General features: G+C 37.7%; 1 protein-coding gene across 1 annotated transcript in view; it reads left to right on the plus strand.

The window, feature by feature from the left end:
• Positions 1 to 23,464, plus strand: part of HERC5 (HECT and RLD domain containing E3 ubiquitin protein ligase 5) — a 98,439-nt gene that overhangs the window by 30,236 nt on the left and 44,739 nt on the right. Inside the window, exons 8-13 of the mRNA XM_006900021.1 lie at positions 6,381 to 6,457; positions 8,359 to 8,462; positions 9,197 to 9,256; positions 12,324 to 12,417; positions 15,634 to 15,823; positions 20,197 to 20,342. Of these exons, the coding sequence (XP_006900083.1) occupies positions 6,381 to 6,457; positions 8,359 to 8,462; positions 9,197 to 9,256; positions 12,324 to 12,417; positions 15,634 to 15,823; positions 20,197 to 20,342 (671 nt within the window). The remainder of the gene's footprint in view (positions 1 to 6,380; positions 6,458 to 8,358; positions 8,463 to 9,196; positions 9,257 to 12,323; positions 12,418 to 15,633; positions 15,824 to 20,196; positions 20,343 to 23,464) is intronic.

Consider the following 23,464-nt stretch of genomic DNA (forward strand, 5'->3'; position numbering starts at 1 on the left):
TTAAAGACAAAATTATGTACCATCAAGTCAGATTGGACTGATAGTTGACCCCTCAGTGGGTTTTCAGAGATAATCATGCGGAAAAAGATCATCCATCTGTCTCCCATGGAGCAGCTGGTAGCTTCTTCAGGCTTCTTTATTTACTGTCTTGAACGTGCATTTGAGACTGAAAGTACTGTGTGTGTTGGTAAAGAGTACTGTAGTGCTAGAAGTGGTGTCTTTGCTTTTGAACATTTTAATGAAGTCTTTCACAGGAGTTTACCCAATGTAAAATGTTGGTGTTGCTGAGTGCCGTCAAGTCAAATACAGCTGCGTGACCCTATGTGCAACCCTGTGTGAACCCTGCCAATCCTGCTCCACACTTATCCCCAACAAACTTGAGCCCATTGCTGCAGACACTGTATCAGTTCCTCTCTTTGCGGGTCTTTCTCTCCTTAATTGGCACAAAGTTGCACCTGAAATGAAGAGAACCTGAAATGTCTGCTGCAGAAAGTCAAGGACTGCCATCTACAATATAGATTGAAGCTCATCAAGAAAAGATACTAATCACTAGACCATTGGGCAGCATTATGATTGATGGAGAAGAGATTCAGATTGTGAACAACGTCAGCTTGCTACAATTAACTCTTGGAACCAGCAGCAAGAAAATAAAAGACAAATTGGATTAGAAAAGTCTTCTATCAGGACTACTCCAGAGTGCTGAAGTGCGAAGATGTCCATCTAGAGACTAAGATGTGCCTGATCCAGGCCATGGTCTTCGTAATTACTTGCTATGCATCAGAGCTGGACAATGAATAAAGATGATAGAATTGGTAAAATGAATAACTTTAGAGTTGTGCTGCTGGAGAAGAGTCCTGAACATGTCATGGGCTGCTACAAGAATGAATAGCTTTCTTTGGAGAAGATGAAACCAGTTTCCTCTCTGGAGGCAAGGATTTAGAAGCTCCATCTCAAATACTTTGGACATATCAGGACGACCAGTCCTTGGAAAAAGATACCATGCTTGGAAGAGTGGAAGGCAGGAGAGGAAGACCCTGGATGGGATGGATTGACACAATGACTGGAGTAATAGGTGCAAGTGTGCTGGAGATAGTGACATTGGTTTAGGACTAGGCAGGATTCAGACCTGTTGTACATAGTGTTACTGTGAGTTGGAGGTTACTCGACAGCACATAACAAAAGCCAAGATGAAGAAACTGACAAATACCATAAACTGTTGGTCTGAAAGTAACTAAACCTACAGTCACAATGCATTAATAATTGACTAAAAAGCAAAAGTTCGAAACAAGGATTGGTAGTTGGAAATGATCTTGAACAAAAATTAGTTTGGACATAAAATGACTGCATTTTGTCTGTTCATAGCAAACACATTTAAGAAACACAGTGACTATACACATAGACTTAACCTGCTGGACTGCACAGAAATCAGATTGACTACATCTGTAGAAAGAATTGATAGAGAAGCTCAGTATAAGCAGTGAAAACCAGGGCAGGTGCTGATCGTGGAACAGACCACTGATTACTCATGCAAGTTCAAATTGAAGTTTAAGAATGTGAAAACAAGTCCATAAGAACCAAATTATGACCTTGGGTTTATTATACCAGAATTTAAAAAACACCTAAGAATAGCTTTGAGGCATTGAATAAACACTAATGATAAAAGACTAGATGAGTTATGAGATGACATATCCATGAAGAGAGTAAAACATAACAAAGACAGGAGAAAAAAAGACCAAATCTGTAAGAAAAAAGTAAATACTGCACTAGAGTGTTGAGAAGCCAAAACAAAAGGGATGTAGAAGTAAAATATAAACAGACTATTTCAAAAGGACAGCGCGAGGACAAGCATTTTGATAAACTGTGCAAAGAGCTAGAGTTGAAGAATAAAACAGGAAGAGCCCAGCATGTCTGAAGCTGAAAGAACTGAAAAAAAACAAGTCAAGTCTCTAGTTCAAGTAGTGAGAGGCACTATGGGAAACGTAAAATACATCTTTGGATTTCTTGACTACTGCTTCCATGAGTACTACTTGTGGATCCAACTCAAATATTTGGCAACTGTATGCTTTTATTGTTTTAATTGACTTTTTTTAGGCCAATTGTGAGGATTTGTTTTGTTGTTGAGGTGTAATCCATATTGAAAATTGTAGTCTTTGGTCTTCATTAGTTCTTCGAGTTCTCTTCACTCTTCAAAATCAAAATTGTATCATCTACATATCTTGAGTAGTTGAGTCTTCCTCTAATCCTGATGCCATATTGTTCATAAAATTCAACTTCTTAGGGAGCTCTGGTGGCCAGGTGGCAAGAAGCTGCACTGCAATCCCAGAGATAAGTGGTTCAAATCCACCAGATGCTCTGCTGGAGAAGGAGGGGCAATCTCCTACTGTACTAGTCAGATCTGATTTTACTGTACACACAAAGAATAATAAAATAAAATTTTAAAAAAACAACAATTCAGCTTCTTGAATTACTTGATCATTATACAGATAAATGGATATAATTAAAGACTACAACCCTGACATTCCCCTTTCCTGATATATAACCACGTGGTATCCTGTTGTTCCAGCAACTGCCTGTTCTTCTATAGATTCCACAGCACATTTCAGTGTTCTGGAATTCCCATTCTTATAGTTACCTGTAGCTATTATTTACACAGTTAGATGCCTTTTCATAATGAATAAAACAAGTGAAAACATCCTTTGTCTTTCAGTCAGCGTCTTCTGACGTCAGCAGTGATAAGCCTTCTTCCATGTCTTCACTCTCTAATTTGATTCTCTGACAGTTCCGAGTATTTCTCCAGCCATTAAAAATCATCTAAGGCAAAATTTTCTTTGTGTGAGTGATAATTGGTAATTTCCATATTTTCATTGGGTCACCTTTGTAATTAGCTCTAGTTTTGGACCTTGCCAAGTCATTTGTCAAGCTCTTCCAGATTTCTCTTTTCAAAGACATGTTAATATTTTGAAACTACTTGTTAAAAAAATCCCTGAAGCCTCATTTTACTTTAATGCCTTCAATGTACCTTCAGTTGACACCTTCAGTCCTGTTTGTTCTTACTCACGTTCTTTGCTGAAATATTGCAGCATTGAAAATTGTCATGCTATAATGGCTCTGTATTCCTATCATTTTCTTTTGATGCTTCCTGAGTTGTTTTTTGCCTATAAAATCCTTCATTGTTAGAGCTAGACGCTTAAATTTTTTTCCTTAACTGCTTCATCTTGAAAGAAGGAAAAATGTTCTTTATTTTCTAATCTTGTTCATTATACTTTGTCTTCTTGTACCATTCTCTGAAATATCCTCAACTCTTTGTCATTCCCTCCCCCCCCATTCATTTTAGCATCTGTTTAAGAGGAAGTTTAAGGCTCTCTTACATATGTTTGCCTTTGAGCTGTGGTATTGGAGAAGAGCACCGAACATCCCATAAACCACCAAGAGAAACAGATACTTTTTGGGGAGGGTGCTCTTTGGCGGCCAGAATTAAGAAGCTTCACCTCACATTTGTTATGTTGCTAGGAGGGGCTATTTCCACCAAGGAGATGATTCTGGCAAGGTTGGAGGTTTGGGGAAGGAGAGGAAGACCCTCAACCAGGTGGACTGATTTGGTGATTGTTGCAGTGGGCTCTTGTATGTCAGGAAATGCGAGGATGGCTCAGGATAGAGCAAGATTCAGATCTTTTGTTCATAGGGTTGCTTTGAGTTATACTCAACAGCACCTAACAACTTCGTCTATGAAGTCTTTCATGCTATCCTACAACTCATCTGATGTTTGGCCATTAGTGCTCAATGTGGCAAGTCTGTTCTTGAGATCATCTCTAAATACAGAGACACACTCAAGCTTCCACTCTAGGGGATTTGTTCTTTTTGATTTATGAGCAACTGATGTCTTCCCAAGTTTGTCCCCAACCTTTTTCTGATCAATTACATTGAGCTTCTCTGACACATCTTTCTACACATACAACCATTTATCCAGTGAGGTCCACATACATCTTTGATGTCTATATTGAAATTGTATTTTATTGTGCAATAATGAACGGAAATCTTAATTTTTCTATAAACATCCATTAAAATCTCAAAAATGAGAGCTTTTAAAGAACATTCTCAGTTCCAAGTAAAATGGGCAACTGAGACAAATCTAGAGTAAATAAAATATTTTAACCTAAATATTTGGATCCCTGGGGGAAAAAAATTAAACTTATTTGTAGAGTGGCTCCCACTCCATTTCAATGGGAATGCCTAGACCAAATGTTGAGGATATTCTTTATGAAGAACAAAGATGTGAAGATGGGCAGTGTCTTCCTGTGAACTTAGAGGATTTGAGACTCAATCTGACAGAAGGCAGCTATGAGTTGAAATGGATTTGATGACAGTAGGCTTTGGAATTTCAAGAAAATGCATACTTGGCTTGTAAGTCATGTAATTTTTAGTGTTAAAGTGCTTAATAGCCTTCTCAGAACTTTAGTACTGTTTTCTAGGCTTTAGGATAATCAGCAAGACTACAGAAAGTTTGAGAATAATTTTGCCCATTAATAAGATTTTGAGCAAAATTTTGATTCAGACTCTTCTCAACAAAACAATGTAGACTGATACAGAAATCCTTGGTGATTAAAAAAAAATTTAAAATTAAGTGGGTGATTGATCTTGCAAAAGTCTTTAAAATGATTTCTGGCTTGTCAAGGCCATATTTTCCAACTGCTGATCCTTGTTTCCAAAGTCCATATTCCAGTCACAAATAATTGTTACTATGCCTTCATTATGTCTGCTCAATTTCAGACTGCAGAAACTGACCAAAAAAATCAGTGTTGTTGTCTTGGACCCTAGTCATTGTGTAAATCTGAATACTAATTGAAGTTCTAGTTCTTGTTGACTGAATATTATCACTGACATAGTTGTATGTGAGAAAAGATCTTCAAACTGTTTTTACAATGAATGGGACTTCGTTTTGTCATTTCTGGTATAGTTGTTGTTAGTTACTGTTGAGTATGACCATAGTGACCCTATGAACAAAAGATCTGAACCCTGTTCTATCCTCTGCCATCCTCACACTTCCTGACACACAAGAAAGACCCCATTGCAGTAATCACCATATCAATCCATCCAGTTAAGGGTCTTCATCTCCTTCCCCAATCCCCTTTCCAAGCATCATTCCTTCTCCAAGGAAACTCTTCCTAGCAATATACCCAAATACTATTGTCCAGTTCAAAATGGTCAATAGCAATCCACTTCAGCTCCTTAAAATATCAGTCTATTTGATTTTTATAATGTCCACTTTTCCTTCATACATTGCATGCTCCCATTGTTTGCAAATAGCCATTCTCATTTTGAGGCATGACACATCCGCAGATGAAGATCTTGAAAGTATTACTTCGTCCACATGATTAAGATCAGCTCTGAGGAGACAGCCCTTTCCTGGTCGTTTTTAGAATGCATTCCAATCTGAAGGACTCACATTCCAATAATGTTCTACAGTTATGTAAGAGATTAATTTTATGGTATCATTAACGTACCTCATTAAATTGATCTCTAAGTATGTGAAAGCTTATGATCAGCAGTTGAAATACCCCAAGCTGCATAATAATGCTTAGTACTTATGTCCATTAGTTAATCCTTAAAACAATTCTGAGAGATACTACTATTGTCATTTTACTAGAGAATATAAAGGATTGGAGAGCAAAGGTAATTAGGTATGGTTTTGGAGCTAGTAAGTGTTGGAGTGGATTTCCATTTATCAAGGTTGAATTTGTCCTACATACTATATTACTTCCTTAAGTACTCTGAACCTTTGCTATGTATTTCTGAAAGGTTAATGATGACGTGAAATTTTAAAATTCTCTTAACTTTCTATAATCAGTAGTAATTTCTAACTTGTGGTATCTTATCCTGGACTTTTAAAAAAAAAATTTATGTTTTGTGTGTTTGTGTGCCATCAAAATGGATCTGTCTGGTACAGGAGATTGCCCCTCCTTCTCCAGCAAAGCATCTGGTAGATTTGAACTGTATCCTAGATTTCTTATGCTATTTCCATGAAATTAAAGGATTTCTAGTTATGACAACATTAAGCTTAAATTTTAAGTTATACAACATAACTTTTCTGTAATAGGGGCTGAGTTTAACTAGGAAAACCATCAACTAATCAGATATTTGCTTCTGTATAAGCACTCATATTAATTGTTAACTTAGCTGCTATCACGTCTACCTTGTAAGTTATTTGCCAGCTTGATTTTTTTTTTTTTTTTGTCTGAAATATACTTATTTCTGCTTCTTAATTCCTGGGAAATTGCAGGATATTTGTGTTAAAGAAAAAACCTTTAAGTTGAAGAAAAATCTGAAACTCATTAAATTAGCGTAGTTAATAGCTTTCTAAACTCTTTATATATCCCTTCCAGAACACTGCACCTCAGAAAAGGAGTTAATAATGATTGCTGGAGGAAATCAAAGTATTTTGCTCTGGATTAAAAAAGAGGTAAAAAGTGCACTCTAGATGCTCTATAAGAGCTCTGATAGCTTAGTACCAAGGGAAGGGTATGTGGTTTGAATCCATCAGCTGCTCCAAGGAAGATGACCATTTTTTTGGTGAAATAAACTGCCTCTGAAAACCCCATAGGTTCACCTGTGGGTTAAACTCAAGTCAATGGTATACAAAAAGAACATGATGATCTATTACCAAATGGTTGTTCAGATACTGAAATTCTTTATTACTAGCTGAAAGAATATTTTGAAATAACCCAGAGACACTTCAGGACACAGGCTTGGCGATTTTCAAAAGCTCATAGCCCTGAAATCCCATAGAGCAGTTCTTTGTATAAGTGTTGCCACTGTTGGTCACACTTGACTAAATGTAAATGAACAATAACATGTTCTGCAGCTCAATATCTTAAAAGGTTTCACAACCCAGACTTGATGAATTCCAAAAGCATTAAGCTATGAATTCAGTCTTTAGCCTAGGTAGACAGTCTTCATTCTTACATTATTTGTTTACAAAAATCAGCCCAATTGTCCCTATTGGATATTGAATTATTGCTTTACTTTGACTACACTACTAGGAATGATAGGAAAATTGATGTCTTTGAGCTGTAATGCTGGAAAAGAGTATTAAATATACCATGGACGGCTAAGAGAACAAGCAGGTTGGTCCTGGAGAGGGTGAGACCAAGCTGCTCCTTGGGAGGCACAGATTCTGAAGCTCCATCTGACATTCTTTGGACATGTTGCAAGGAGGGACCAGTCATTAGAGAGGGACATCATTCTTGGCGATTTCCAAAAGCTCATAGCCCTGAAATCCCATAGAGCATTCTTGGAAAGGTGGAGAGATAGTACAGGAGAGGAAGACCATGAAATTAATTGATTCAGTGACTGGGGTAACGTGGGGTGGTGTCTGAGACAATAAGGTTGGCTCATGATAGAGGAGGATTCAGAGCTGTTGTATATAGGGTTGCTCTGAGTTGCAGGTGACTTGATGGCACATAACACTTAATTTTGTTTTCCTTGTTAGAGGTGCAAAGAAAGTCAAGGGGGTGGATATTCCTTCTGATGGCATTTAGTCATTGTACTTGTGAGTCAACAGGTGGACAGATTGTAAAATTATTTTGCCAGCTAGTAGTAAAAAAGACCAATTGAACCAGCTTAAGTTTAACCAGTGCATACTCTTCCTATGCTATTTAAGTCACCAGAGCAAGATGAGTCCCTTCTGTACACAACCCTTTAAGGAGCTTTCTGTCAGGAATGTCCAGTGTTGAGTTCAATTTTACCTGAACTAAAACAGTGTTAGCCCCTTCAAAGACATTTATTTGCAGGCTAAGAAATCCCTCTTGGACAAGAAATGTTGGTGATTGGTACCATCAAGCTGAGTATGACTCATAGTGGTCCTATGAACAAGAGATCTGAACCTTGTCCTATCCTGTGCCATCTTCATCAGATCTGATACACTGGAGCCTATTGATTCTGATCATTGTCAGTCTGTCTCTTTGAGGGTCCTCTCTTTCACTGACCCTCCACCTTTCCAAGCATGATGTCCCTTTGTAAGGAATAGCCTCCCTTAGCAACATGCCTATAGTATCACAGGTCAAGCTTTGCCATTCTTGCCTCCAAGCAGCATTCTGGCTGCACTTTGTCAAGGTATACCTGTTAATTCTTTTGAAAGTGCATGGGATACTCGGTGCTCTCCTCCAACACAACTCAAAGGCATCAATTTTTCCTCCTATCATCCTTATTCATTATGTCATTCATGCAAATAAATGATTATTCCTTGGTAGAATTTCATTTTGTGAAAAGTCCCAGAGTTAGGCTATCCATCCTCAAAAGTAATGTTACCCTGTATTCTTAGAACCAGACTATGTTGTGTTGGCATCATTTTTTTGTTTACAGAATTCTTATGTTAATCTGAGAAGGAAAATTCCTACATTGAATGAAAACACTGCAAAGAGATGGAATGAAGATGTGGGAACCAAACAATGGCAGAGTACAAAAAGGTTTAACTGTGTGTCTGTCGGTGTGTCCCTATAACAAAGTGTTTCTCAGACTGACGTCTACAAAATACAGGCATACGAGGATCTGTGTTCCACTATCATAACTCCATGAAGACAGCTTTCTTTACTATAATACCCCTCTAGATCTTTAATAAGTTTATGTAATTGTGACTTTCAAAGCAGAAACCAGTCTGCAGTGTTTCCAACGCTATTTGATCATGGAACCACTTGTTTCTGCATCTCCCATGCAGTTAAATAGTTGGACCAACCCTTCTCAAATCTGTAGAATAGCTTTCTGATTGTGGAAGTTATTATCATTGACAGAACATAAATGATGAAGAATTATCTATGGAATTTACTAAGAGGAAATTAAATATAACCTCTTGCTTAATTTCGAGGCTTTTTTTGTGTGTGGTGGTGGTGTTGCTACTTCAGTGCTACTAAAGAGAATTAAATAGGGGCTGGAGAGTGCAGTAGGTGCCAATATTTAATTTGCCCACAACCATGACCCCAGGTAAATAAAGCTTTGAGTATATAATTTTCTTTCCCATGTTGCTTCTGAATTTTATTAATTTTGCAGAAACTAGATTTTTTTTTTTACTTGCCATGGTACAATGGAAACACGAGACAGAAGTTTGGATGATTATGGGATGTTTTATTTGTCATAGAACATGGTATGAGGCTTTTTGTGTCTAGATGTAAATATTTTATTTTATTTTTTATTTTTTTTAATGCAGGGAAATCAGAGATATATTTTCATCTGCTGCTTGTGTTACTGGAAGTTTTTTAAAGGAAAGGTAATATACATATTCCCAAAAAATAAAACCTTCCTAAATATTATTAAAGACAAAATATTTTATTTAAAAAAATGTTCTTTTAGATAGTATGTTCGGTTCAAGGTAATTTTGAAGGGTAAAAAAAAATTGCAATTTTACTTGTATTCTCAAAGCTGTGTGGTGCTCCATTGAATGAGATACCTTATTTAACGATTTCCTTGATGCTAGATAGCTTATTTCAATTTGATGGAAATACAGAAGTCCTATAGAAGAATTTTTACTTTTTCCTAAACTTTTAAATAATTATTTGCTTTCATTTTTTTTCCTTTTAGTCATGAAATGAATGCATGCTCTAAAAAAGTTTTTGGCTTGCAGTAAGAACACTACAGACAAGGCAACCGGAGCTCTTAAAAATACCTCTGTTTTTATTTATTCAATTCAACATAAACATCACAGGTTAAGAGATTTATACATTGTGATAATACTTTCTATTGGGAGACTATTATAATCTAGCTTGTGACTCTTGAAATCTCTTTTACACTTTTTCAATTCCATTTACAATTTTTCCTCAAAATGAGAAACATTCACTTTTTTCCCTGTGGCAAATTCATAGTATGTAACAAATACTTGATTATCCATTTTACAAAAGCAATACCTAAGGAACTAATTTTATATGCATATTCAATTTACCAAATATATATGTTCATTATGTACGTGTATATATATATTTCATAGATATGTTGAAACCCACCCATAGCTGACCCTTAAAGTTTTTATTTGTTTTATTTCCATCATAATTGTATTTCATTTAGATCAGTTTGGAGACTCTGAGATGGTTCACAGTAAGAAGAATGAGAATCCAAGAATATTTGTGTTCATTCAAAATCTATACCTAGATGAAAAAAACTTGTCCAAATGAAGAAAAAAATGGTTTAAATCCAAGTGTGTGTATCACAGTTGTATCTTTTTTCTATACCATTCAGTCTGTATGCTGAGCAAGTAATAGATGAAGCTGGACTCTGCAGAAGAATTTGGTATCAAAATCTACCTTATACATCTGGCGGCCTAGTGGCAAGAAGCTGCTCTGCAGTCCCCGAAGGCATGGAGTTCAAATCAGCCAGATGCTGTGCTGGAGGAGGGGCAATCTCCTCCTATGCCAGGCAAATCCAATTTGACAGTACCAAAAATAATAGTCCATCATATGCAGATGAGGACGACCTTGCTTGCTACAAGTGAGAAAGAAGACAAAGATCCTAACTACTGGGCCAATAGCAACATCATGATAGATGGAGAAAGGATTGAAGGTGTCAGTGAGTTTACCTTCCTTGGACTCACAATCAACAGCATTGATAAGTCAGATACAAGAAAAGACTTACTTCTTTAGGTAAGACTGCCATCAGGGACCTCTCCAAAATACTGAAGAGCAGTGATATTCGCTTGAAAACTAAGGTGCACCTGATCCAGATTATGGTCTTGTTATTTACTTGATACACATCTGAGAGCTGGACAACAATACAGATGACAAGAGAAGAATTGATGCCAAGATGAAGAGTTGTGGTGTTGGACTAGAGTACCAAATACCCTGTGGACTGTCAAAAGAACAGATGCGACCAGGTTGTTTCTTGAAGGCAACGATGGTGAAGCTACATCTCACATATGGGTATGTTAGGAAGGGGCAGTCATTGGAAAAGAATGTCATCCTTGTAAAAGTGGAGGATCAACAAAAGGGAAGACCCTCAAAGAGGGGGTTTACATAATCATGTTTAAAATTGGCTAAGATATATCAGATGGTAAAGAATGCTCCAGAGACAGCAGGATTCAGATCCTTTGTTCATAGGGTAGCTATAAGCTGTAGTTAAACCAATGGTATCAACTAAAACAATGATTTTTAAAATGACAAAGATATCCATCTGTCTATCTTTGAGAACTCTAGTGGGTTAGTTGTAAGGAATTGTGATGCCAGCCCAAAAGTACATGGTTCAAATCCACCAGCAGCACCATGGGAGAAGGATGGATATTCTCATTCCTTATGATTGCTACTTCTAAAAACACTGGAGGGCCAGCTACGGGTCATTTTCTGCTTGATGGTCCACAACAATATACATATCTTGACTGAAAACAATACCAGAAAGATGTTTACTTGTTTTATTGATTATGCAAAGGCAGTCAACTGTGTGGATCATAAAATTCGAGATAACTTTAGAAGGAATGAGAATTCAGAGCACTTAATTGTGCTTCTATGGAACTGTTCAAATACCAAGATCCAATAGATCAAAGTAAGGAAATTCTTCATGGTTTAATCTGGAAATGTATGCTTAAAGGTTATCTCCTTTCACCACACCAATTCAGATAGACACTATGAAAAGTGGCACCAGCTTTAGAGGAAGACGCATTAACAGCTACTAATCAGTCTCATGACAGCTTGAGAAAAGATGGAAGTTGTCAAAGATTTCATTTTACTTGGATTCATAATCAACACCTGTGGAAATGTGACAGTCAAGTTTGCCTGACCCAAGCCATAGGATTTTCATTTGTTTCATAAAGCATGTGAAAGTTGGACAGTGAACAGAGAGAAGGGACAGAAGATTGAGGCATTGATGAAAAGTAATTAATACTGTAATATTGTATGGATTGCCAAGAGACTAAACAAGTCTGCTTTTGAGGAAATGAAGTCTGAAAACTTCTTAAAACAAAGGATGGTTAACAGTTCATCTCCGGAGAGGCCTCTACCTGGAAAAGTAGGTCAGCACAAAAGCGAAAGACATCAAGGAGATGGATTTACATGGCGACTGCGTCAGTGGGCTACAGCACAGATCAACAGGATGATTTAGGATCAGTTTCATTAGGTTGTACATAGGGTGACAGCGTGTTAAAACTGACTTGATAGCACCAAACGGCAATGTGTTGTCAGCTGGATTTGTAGTTGGCCAAATTATTACAGTTCTAGTAAAGCTAAGAAAAGGTAATGCTATTGAAATAAAGCAAGATTGAGAAGTGTGCATTTAGGTAATTAAAAAATGCACTTAATGTAAAATGTTAGCTTTCTCCCTCCCCTTTAACTATCTACTTATTTCTTTTGTTTTTACAGAATTGGTACAGGAAAGAAGTCCTTTAATTCAGATGTAAATAAAGCAAGAGACATTTTTAAGACATTAACACAGAAGGACTCCATTAATAGCACGGTAATGTTGTTGTTTTGGAGAGGAAAATGCACTAGACGATACCTAAAAAGTTGTCTTAAGAGTGTTTCAAGGTCCTATAGCTTACACATTCCACATGAAACTCAGTATTCAGAAGATGGCCCACAGAGCTTTATGTTCATATAGGTTATAAAACTCTTTGTCAGTGAGTCATAGATGAGCCTTCAGAGGGTTTTTTTAAGGCTCTTCACCTGGTAGGAGATAGTCCTTGTGGAGCCACTGAGAGAGATGAACCACCAGAGAAGGCATCACTTATGTAAGCATTACTCCCTAGGGAGTATACCCCGAGAACTCCCTCTTACAGATTACAAATAGTTTCAATGGTTCATTTGTAGACATACACATGCATACTCTAGAGATGCTGTAAGTTCAGCTGGGAGTTGGTTCCAACTATAGGAAATCACAACAAAAAGCATCTCTTAAATTCAAATCTTTAGGAAACTGTGGAAAAGGTTTGAAACTGGCACACTAGAACAAGAACAGTCTTACAGCAATTATTTTACAGCTCTAAAGATGCTTTTTCTAACATGAACCTGCCCCTTGCAGAGGAACTTGCTGAATTCTTTCATTGTACTTGTTTTTTGGTTTTTTGTTTTTTTTTTTTTTTTGTAAGTTCTAAGATACTTATATTTTTGGCTCTGTTTCAGTTCTGTTACTTGGTTTCTATAGCTGTAGATGGCTTGCTTTATTACTTTGTTGTGTACCATAGAGTTGGAGCAGACCCATAGCTGACCCTTCAGTGGGTTTTCAGAGGCACTTAACCACATGGGAGGAGATTTCCCATTCTTGGCTGGTGGTCTTGAACCTTGTGCCTTTGGGATTGCAGCGCAGCTTCTTGCCCCTAGGCCACCTATAACCTGTTTTGATTTCTCTATTTTAGGTTGCTATCCCTTGAGTATGCCTTTTTTTAGTGTTCTAGTACTCTGTGAGTCTCAGGTACTTTCTTTTCTCACTCAAGTGTTTTCTCGCTGATTACGTTGCCTATTTTTCAGCATTACTTCTGTTTCTCGTCTTCCCATTCTTTCTTGCCCAGGCTTTTTCCTTACTCGTCTCCCTCTTTTCCAATTCTTTCTCATAGCCCCTGCAGCTATTTCTGTGCTCTGTCTACCATAATCTACATTCTCTATTAGTTTCAGGCAATCTATTTCACCCAGGCCTTTCTCTGAAGGAGAAAGGTACAAAGTTCAATTCTTCCAAGGTAGGCAGAATTACAGCTCACTGGGGACCTGAGGTAAAAAATAGATTCCTAATGACTCGATGTCATGAAACCTTTATATGGATACTTTTGCCAGAACTCTGCACCATTTAGTGCTCCTGATAACATAACGCAAGTACTATCCTGTTGAATATATTGTCAACCTTTGCTCTTGCTCATTTTCCATTGATTACTAAAAATCTTCCTACCTGGTCCACTAATAACTTTCAGTAAGACTCTGAATCATTAAGGGTTGTTTCTCTTACATACCTTCAAGTCAGGCTTACACAGCTGACACTCCAGTGGGTTTTTTGATGCAGGAAATCATAAAGGAGATTGTCTCTTTGTCCTGAGGAACAGCTGGTGGTTTCAAACCACCTCTCTTTAGGTTGACAGTAAAACTCCTTAACCACTAGGCCACCAGAACTTCCATGTACCTCCAAGGTACAGCCGTGGAAGGATCACCAAAAATTGTAAAGCATTTCTGCATCAGTGAACAGATTGGGTTTCATCTCCATGACCCTTTACTGATAATAAATTTGCTTCAGTCGTACCAGAAAAATTAGAAATGTACAAGTGACATAATGATATGACAATCTTTGGTTAGTTTAAGGGAAGATAGAACTTTCCCGTTTCTTGCAATCCTATCTTGAGATTCTGATACTTGAATTGAGACTTGACCTTCATGAATTTGTTCAGGAAAGGTTTTTATACTTAGGGCACCATAGTGAACATAGAATTAACAATAAGGGAGGCATGCCCTATATTTTAGAAGCTCATGGTTTAGAGCACATTAGATAGAAATGTAAGTAAAGGTCTAAATGTGAAATTAAGTGCTGTCGAGTCAACCACAACTCATAGTGACTGTACGAACAAAAAAACTGAACTTTGTTCTATAGCTACTGCTAAGTCCATAGTTTCCAGAGACATGTTCAGGAAGTGGATGCCACTGGTGCTTCCCTCTATATTCATCAGTGCCTAATTTAGACCCTAGATTTCAACTCAAAAAATTCCTTACCATTGAGTTGGAACCAACTCCTAGGAGACCTGCCAGTGGGTTTCCGAAACTAAATCCAACAGGAAGCGATTGCTTACCTCTCTGACAGTTCCTGGTCAGCTTTGACCCACAGATGTCCAGCCATTGGGTTAGTAGAGCAACTCCTTACAGACTGTGCCACCAGACTGCCCTTATTCAGTGTTGAATATAAATTTTTGGTTGAATGAATTGAATCAAGAGTGAGGAAGTGCCTATCAGGTTTACTTGGAGCACTCAGAAACTAGATCACTAAATGCCTTCATGGGGAATACCATGTAAGTGGTAAATCATGTGCCAGAGTACAGTTCTGAAACAAAAGGGTTTAGGACAGTTGTGGGAGGTTTGCAAGTAAGGCTAATAATGGACAAAGGGATCTGAATGTCATCATGATGTGTTCAAATAAGCATCCTGTTTAGAACTCTAAGTGTATATACAAGGCTCAAAGTAGGAACTCAATTTAACATCTTGAAAGGAAAAAAAGATAATAAGCATTTTACACTTGAGCTATTATTTAGCCACTATCCCATTATAATTTTGAGTGAATTTTAGAGTCGGGCCAGAGATCCTTATGTAGTTATGTTACTTTAAACAAGTTGCTTAATTTCTCTAAGGTGCCAATTCCTCATCTGTGAACTAGTGAACTAATCTGTCATTCCTCATCTATATACACCTTAGAGCTAACACCCTAAATTTTAATTTTTAGCTTCCTAAATTATGACAAACTCAATTTCTACTTGTGGTATCTCTACTGCAGCAGTACTAGTTAAGAAACTTTATAAGGCATTTGGAAAATAGATTGATAGTTTAAGCTTACAGTTCAGGAGACATCATTCCAGTTTCATGGTGGGATGAAACACTAAACTCTACACTTGTTTCATTGTAGTGAATTCACTCAGTGAAAACTTGTTGTATTTTATGTGCTTCCCCTCCAACACTCTGCACTCCATTTCCCCCCCCCCCCCCACAGATTGCCACCCATGTCAAGGAAAATCTGTTCACAAACCTACCTTTGAGTACTCCACACGGAGAAGCTTTAGAAATTTTCCTCCTGCTCCCAGAATATCTTGTGACTCAGGATTCTCACACTTGGGACAGTCTGGGGATACTATATGCAAAGGCTGTTAATACAATCAGCAAGAAATCTTCAGAAATTCTGGGTAAGCTTTATTAAAATTTGAAAAATATTTTGGCAAGACAAATCTTCCTTGTAGTAAAAGTTACAGCAAAACCTACTTCAAAAATTATAAATGTATTCATATGTTCATATACTTAGTTTAAAGGCACTACGATAATTCTTTGATCACCCAAAATAGATTCTTTCAGTAATTTTCAAACAGAGGACTTCAAAGAATCGAATGATTACCTATATACCTTCTAGTAGTTACATGCTGGCATGTTTTTTTACCTCCTTTATGTACGTTTACTCATCGACCCTATGCATGATAGCTCTCACTCCTTCCCTATCCTGAGCCAATGTCACTGTCTCTGACACACCAACCCTCATTACCCTGGCTAGTGTGAGTCCATCTCGCCTGGAGTCGTCTTCTGTTGCACTGTCCCTCCACCCTTTTAGGGACTTGGAGAAAGGACATGCTGTATCTTTTCTCCATACCTATTGCTATACTTGTCGTCCTCCTCCTTGCAACATGCCAAAAACATGTAAGATGAACCCTCAAAATCTTGGCCTGAAAATTTTTTTAAAGTATTTGCAGACCTTCAGTCTGTATCCCCTAAGGATTCAAAGCTTTAACTTCCTATGAAATCATTACTGTACCCAAACCCCAAACAATTCCTTAATCAAACTCAGAGCCCCTACTCATTGCCATCGGGTCAGAACTGACTTATAAGTGACCCTTGAGCAGGTTTTTCAGATGCTGCAAATCACACAGATGATTTTTCCATCTTCCCACCCCCCACCCCAAAGCTACAGGTAGATTTGAACCTCCTGAAAGATGCAACTCTTGAGTTAGCAGCAAAGCTCCCTACAGACTACACTGTAGGAGTTTCCTAATGCCTTAATGTCTGATATCTAGGTCATTATTCTGATAATGTTTCTTAGAGCTTTTTTCATAAAAATACCCTAAAAATCCGCAAAACTATAGATCCCTTATATTGTGTCCCAGATTTGTGTTTCTTCTATTCCTACATACTTGCAGTTCACTGCAAGTTAAATCCTAAAAGTTAAATGAGATGTTGAAGGATTTTTAACATACATACTTAGTGCAAGGAAACTTTGTCTTATTATTAGTTGTAAAAAGCATTTTAAGTGATAAAAAGCCATTTTAAAGTCTTTCATTTTGATACTGGTGTTTAAGAGTTCAAACGTGATTTTTGAGAGTTAAGGATTCAAGCTTGGAGCACACATACAGTGTGCAATCAGGAACAATCTTTAATCTATTAATACAGTATGCAGCCAGTCATGGACCAGGGATATCATTGCTAATATCAAATGGATCCTAGTGAAAGCAGAATATGCTAGAAGAATGTCTGTATTTTGATTATGCTAAGGCATTTGATTGCAGATCATAACTATGGCTAACATTGAAAAGAACAGAAATACCAGCACACATTATTATGCTCATACAAAACCTTTATTCAAAGCTGTTATACAGAGCAAGGGAAGACTTGATGGTTTAAAATTGAAAAAGTGTGTCATGGCTGTATCTTTTCTCCATACCTATTCAATACATACCCTGAAGAAATAATTTAAGAAGCTGGATTCTAGGAAAAATGTGGCATAAGGATTAGAGAAAAACTTTACAACTTGTGTTACACAAATGACACAACCTTGCTTGCTGAAAAATGAGAACTTGAAGTACTTGCTACAGAATCTTAAAGAATATAGCCTTCATTATGGACTACATTGCAATATCAAGACACATATCCTCACCACTGTACTGATAAGCAACATCATGGTAAATGGAGAAAAGATTGAAATTGTCGATGATTTCATCTTGCTTCGAACCACAGTCTAGACTCTTCATATCAGCAGTCAAGAAATCAAGACATATTGCATTGAGAAAGTTTACAGTCAGGGAACTCTTACAAAGTGCTATAGAGCAAGATGTCACTTTAAAGACTAAGGTGCGTCTGATGCAGACCATTGTCTTTGTACTTACTATGCATCTGAGAACTGGACAACAAGGATGACAGAAGAATCATTGATAACTTAGAGTTGTAGAGTGTGAGAAGAATATTGAATGGACTGCCAAAAGAACAGATGTTGATATGTGCGACTCATAGCGACCCTATGTACAACAGCCCTAAACTCTGCTCTGTCCTGTGCCAATCGCACTGTCTCTGACACTCCTATCCCGATTATCCAGGACCTGAAGCTCTTCGTGCAGGTCAAGGACTCTAGCCTTCACTATGAATTTGAAGGTCAATATCAAGAAAACAAAAATTCTTAACACTGGCCCGATAGGCAGCATCTTAATATATGATAAAGAGATTGAGATTATGGAGCCAAGCAAACTAAAGCTTTGAACAAGCAACACTCTTGGCACCAGCAGCCAGGAAATTAAGAGGATTACAATGGGAAAGTCTGCTATTAGAGACCTCTCTACAGTACTGAAGAGCAATGATGTCACTCTAGAGACTAAGGTTGACCTGTATTGATACAGGCCATGGTCTTTGCAGTCATTTGCTGTGTCAGAGAGCTAGACAAGGACTAGGGATGACAGGAGAGAATTGATACCTTTGAGCTGTGGTGCTGAACAAGAGTATTGACTATACTGTGGACTGCTAAGAGAACAAACAGGTTTGTCCTGGAGAGGGTTAATCCAGGCTGCTCCTAGGAGGCAAGGATTCTGAAGCTTCGTCTGACATACTTTGGGCATGTTGCAAGGCAGGATCAGTCCTTCAAGTCCTTGGAATTCATGATTAGGAAGGTGGGACAGCACAAGAGAGGAAGACCCTCGATGAGATGGATTGATTCAGTGACTTGGATAATGGGGGTAGGTGTGTCAGGGACATTTGCACAGGATAGATTAGGGTTTAGGGCTGTTGTTCATAGGGTTCCTATGAGTTGCAGGAGACTTGATGAAACAACAGTGTAAGGATTTTTTCCTAGAACAATGACAATACTCCAAGCATTTCACCTAAATTATATTTGATCTCTTAAGAAATAATTTAAAATGTGATTTAATAATTGGGATGTACTTTAAGTAAAACAGGACTAAGAATTTGTTATGTATCACTAAGTAACCTGCAACTCGTAATATAACTCGTGTAATAGCTCTGAATCATACCCTACCCTTAGCCAGTCTCACTGTCTCCAACACACCTATCTCCATTACCACAATCAATTATTGTCAGTGAATTTAATCCAGGGCTTTTCCTCTCCTGCACTATCCCTCTACTCTACCAAGCAAATTGTCCTTTTCCAAGGATTGGTCCCTCCTGGCCACATGCCCAAACTATGTGAGATGGAAGAACATCTTAAAGCAATATACAATTAGGTATTATATATGGCAATATTATTTTTTTTTTATTTTATGCTTGTGTACCATCAAATTGTATCTGACAGTTACAGGAGGATATTGTCCCTTTAGCAGAGCTTCTGGTGGATTTGAACCACATGCCTCTGGGATTGCAGTGCAGCGTCTGGTCACTATGCCACCAGAGCTCTGTATGACCATGTTCTGAAACATTGAGGTGTGGGCTGCCTGAGGGGGGAGGGTCAAGAAAATGCAACAATGACCAAAAAATCCTTGCCTTCAAGGAGCAGCCTGGTTTCACCCTCTTCTGGGACAGACATGCTTATTCTCTTGGCAGTCCCTGATATGTTCAGTACTCTTCTCCAGCACCACAACTCAAAGGCATTGATTATTTCATCATAGCTAAGCATTGTCCATCTTTCTAATGAATAACATAATTGCACAGACCATGGCCTGAATTAGGCACACCTTATTATTTACTCACAGAAAGAAACTAAGTTTAGTATTTACTGGGGTTGGGAATAAAAGGAAGGTAAATCACTCACAATTGTAGATCTATATTAACTAAGTGAAATGATCTAGGCAAAGGAAATGAATGGGAAAGAGCACTGGAATTCAAGGCAACAAAAGTAAATACTATTGCATACACAATCATGTAATAACCTACCCATGGTTACATATATAAACATGCAAGCTGAACAGGAAGAGGGCAAATGGGGCTGCACCCAGGAATATAAGTGTTAGACAGTAGCCCAAATCAATATGCAAATTGTTGAATGGAAAATTACCTTTAACCCAAGTCACAATAAAATGTAAGATAATTCAAGAGAAGCTACATTCTGTTACTGTCTATTCCCCAACAGTAACTCTAAGCTCTGGTGGTAGTCTATAGAGAATAACCCAGAGGTGGTCACCGCTGGTCATTTGAGTTCACGAGTGGTTCCATGGGAGAAAGATGGGCAATCTCCTTTCCTGTTACTTAGTTTCTGAAAATACTCTGGTCAGTTGTGAGATTCTTCTGACTGGACAGCAATGAATTGTTCAGTGCCTTGGACAATGATAATATTCTTAACCTTCTTTGTATCCCTCAGAGTCATTTTGGGCATCATTGGAAAAATCCACTTTTGAAAAACTGATCAAAATATTTCAAAAGGGTATCATCACTATTTGTTCTGAAACTGGTGAAGATCACAAGTCTATTAAAACACTCCTCAAAATGTTGAAAAAGCTGTACATGGTAAGTGTTCATATAGAAATAATTAAATTCATTTGATAATAAAGTTTTAAATGGCTTGACTCTTGCACTATGAAACATTTCAAATTTATGCACTGCCTTGAGAATTTGAAGCAGCACTTCATAAAACAGTGTTTGACCTCACTATTTGGATGAGATGGGATATGGGTTGCAGCTGCCTTAGAAAATTTCATCTTGATGTGTCTTGTTGCTAGTCTTACCCTCTTTTTAAATTTTGTTTTGGAAAAACATTCTTCTAAGCGGTACAGCACTGGCCTGTCGATTTGTTGTACTGGGATAACTCGGAATTACTGTAATACTGAATGCTGTGCCATTAGTGTCAAATGCAATAACGGTTATTTATGGTGGACAGGATTTGGTACAGCTCCCAGATTAAGACAAGCTTGGAAGCAGAATTGGCATCTATTTCCTAAACTTGCCTTTGGAAAATATGAAGATTAGAGAAATAATTGTAGAACAGGGTTCATTCAGATCTTTTGTTCGTAGGGTCTCTGAGTCATACTTGATTCCAGAGCATTTAACAATTGCATATTTAGAAATCCTCTTCCAAACCTATCATCAAATTTGCCTCCGTAGATGTGTCAAATGCAATAATGGTTACTGATGGTGTTTGGTGGAGCACCCCAATTAAAACAGGCTTGGAAGCAGGAGTGGCTTCCACTCAGAAATAGCTTGCCTCTGGGAATTCTTAAGAACTTGGAGAAACAAGTTATTCGTGTTCATTCAGGTCTGTCTTTCTTAGGGTCACTATGAGTTGTCTACGACTCAATAGCACTTAACATTTTTTTCCAAAAGTTTTATGGTTTTGTTAAACTAGGTCTCTTACTCATTTGGAGGAATTTTTTGCAAATGGAATATGGGATAAAGACCCACAATTGTTCTTTTGGGTATTACACCCCTGATGTGCCAAGATTATTCTTTCTACCTTCTATGATCATGTCAGTCCTTATGAAAAAATGACCATAGATAAATGGCTTTGTGTACTCTCAGTATCTTCTACTGATCTATGTGTCCATCTTTGTACTAGTGCTATACTGTCTCGATTACTGTTGCTTGGCTGTAAATTTTTAAGTTGGAAATGTTAGTCTTGTTGCTTTATTCTACTTTTCAAGGTTATTTTGGTGACTCCAGGTCCCTTGAAAAAAACATGTGCATTTTAGAATTGGTTTCAGTCTCTAAAAGTCAATTCAAATTCTAATGTCGAACAGACTGAATCTGTAGATTATTTGGGGAAACCTTGCTCCCTTAACCATGTTAAGTCTTGTTCATGAGCAACGGACATTCCTCCCAATTATATTTTATTAATTTCTTTGAATATTTTGTAGGTTAGAGTCCAAGTTCTGTACTTCCTTTGTATATTTCTAGGTACTCTTTTTTTTTTTATTAGCTTTAATGAACATTTACAGAGATTTTGGATTTCCATTCATTCATTGTTGCACTTGTCTCCCTGCCCACCCCTCCCCGCCAGTTTGAAAAGTAAAAGAAAAATTCTTTCATTGCCATATAATCCCCTGCCCCTCAAGTACACTCCACTATTTCCACCCCCCCCTTAATTCTGGACTTGTGTCATAATCATAATACCCAATCCTATATCGCTTTGAAATAGTTCTTTTCCCTCTGTTTCAATTCAGTGTACATAATACATCCAATTTTTCTGTCTCATCCCAACCCTGATGTCAGTCCCATTCTACAACAGTGGCACTATGCAGTATTTGTCCTTTTTTGACTGAGATACTTCACTCAGCATAGTGTCCTCTAGTGTCACCCATTTTGAATAATGTTGCCTGTGTGCCTTGTTATTCAAAGCAGCGTGGTATTCCATTGTGTGAATATACCACAGCTTCTCTATCCATTCATTTGTTGATGGGCACTTAAGTTGTTTCCAACTCTTTACTATTGTGAACAAAGCTGCAATAAACATGGGTGTGCATATATCTGCCTGGGTGGCAGTTCTAGTTTCTTTCGGGCAAATTCTGAATAGTGGAATTGCTGGGTCAAAGGTACTTCTTTTGGCAACTTTTTGAGAAAGTGCCATACAGCCTTCCATAGTGGTTGCAGCATTTTACACTCCCACCAACAGTGAATAAGGGTTCCAGTTTCTCCACAATCTCAACAGCGTTTGTTGTTTGCTGCTGTTAAATTTTAATATTCCTACTGGGGTGAGATGATAGCTCATAGTTGTTTTGTAGGTACAACTCCATCTGGAGTACCATTAAAAAGAGTGTTTATGTGTATTTTCAGATTGATCTTTGTAACAAGTCTTCAGAAAAAGAATTTCTTTGCATGGATCGATCTTACATCTTCTAATCTTGCTGAATGTAATATAACACATGCTGCATTGTTAACCAGAAGGCCAGTGTTCCCATATATAAACTGCCCTGTGGGAGAAAAGTGGACTGTCTTCTGTAGACAATAAGTTTCTGAAATATGAAAATTACTGAGTCAGAATAGACTTGATAGCAGTGTGTGCTAGTTACTATTGGAGTTTCCCCCATTTTCTATGTACAAAATCATATACTGAAAATAGTTTTTTGTCTGCTTTCTCATTCTGTATGCCGCCCCCTGCCCCTCGTTATAACTACCACTATTAGGATAGGTAGAACTTAAAGCATAATGCTAAATGTAGTAATTGTGAAAGCAGACACTCTGGTCTTTTTCCTTGTCCTAGAGGGAAACAACCATTCTGACAACTAAGTATTATTTTACCTTTGGTTTTTTCATAGATGCTCTTTACCAGGTTGGAGAAATTCTTGTTTCTAGTGTGTCCTGTACCATCAAGTCAGACCAATTCATAGCTGACCCTCCAGCAGGTTTTCAGAGACACTAAGCAGCAGTCTTCGATGCAGTTAACAGCCTCCAAAAATTAACTGAGGTTCAGCCATGAGTCAATTCCAACGTCACAATGAATTGAGTGCAATCTGACATGAGTGAACCTCCAGCAGGTTCCTGAAGCCTTTGAATTGTATGGGAATAGATTGCTCGCCTTTCTCCTGAAGATCCACCTGTGGATTTAATCCTGAAGAGAGGCATGACCTTTGGTTTATCAGGGAATCTTCCTACACACTAGAAACTTCATCTCTCATATTTGGGGCATGTTTTTAAGA

Source organism: Elephantulus edwardii, unplaced genomic scaffold (assembly GCF_000299155.1).
Source record: "Elephantulus edwardii isolate Elephantulus edwardi_28Jun2011 unplaced genomic scaffold, EleEdw1.0 scaffold00270, whole genome shotgun sequence".
NCBI classification, from domain to species: domain Eukaryota; kingdom Metazoa; phylum Chordata; class Mammalia; order Macroscelidea; family Macroscelididae; genus Elephantulus; species Elephantulus edwardii.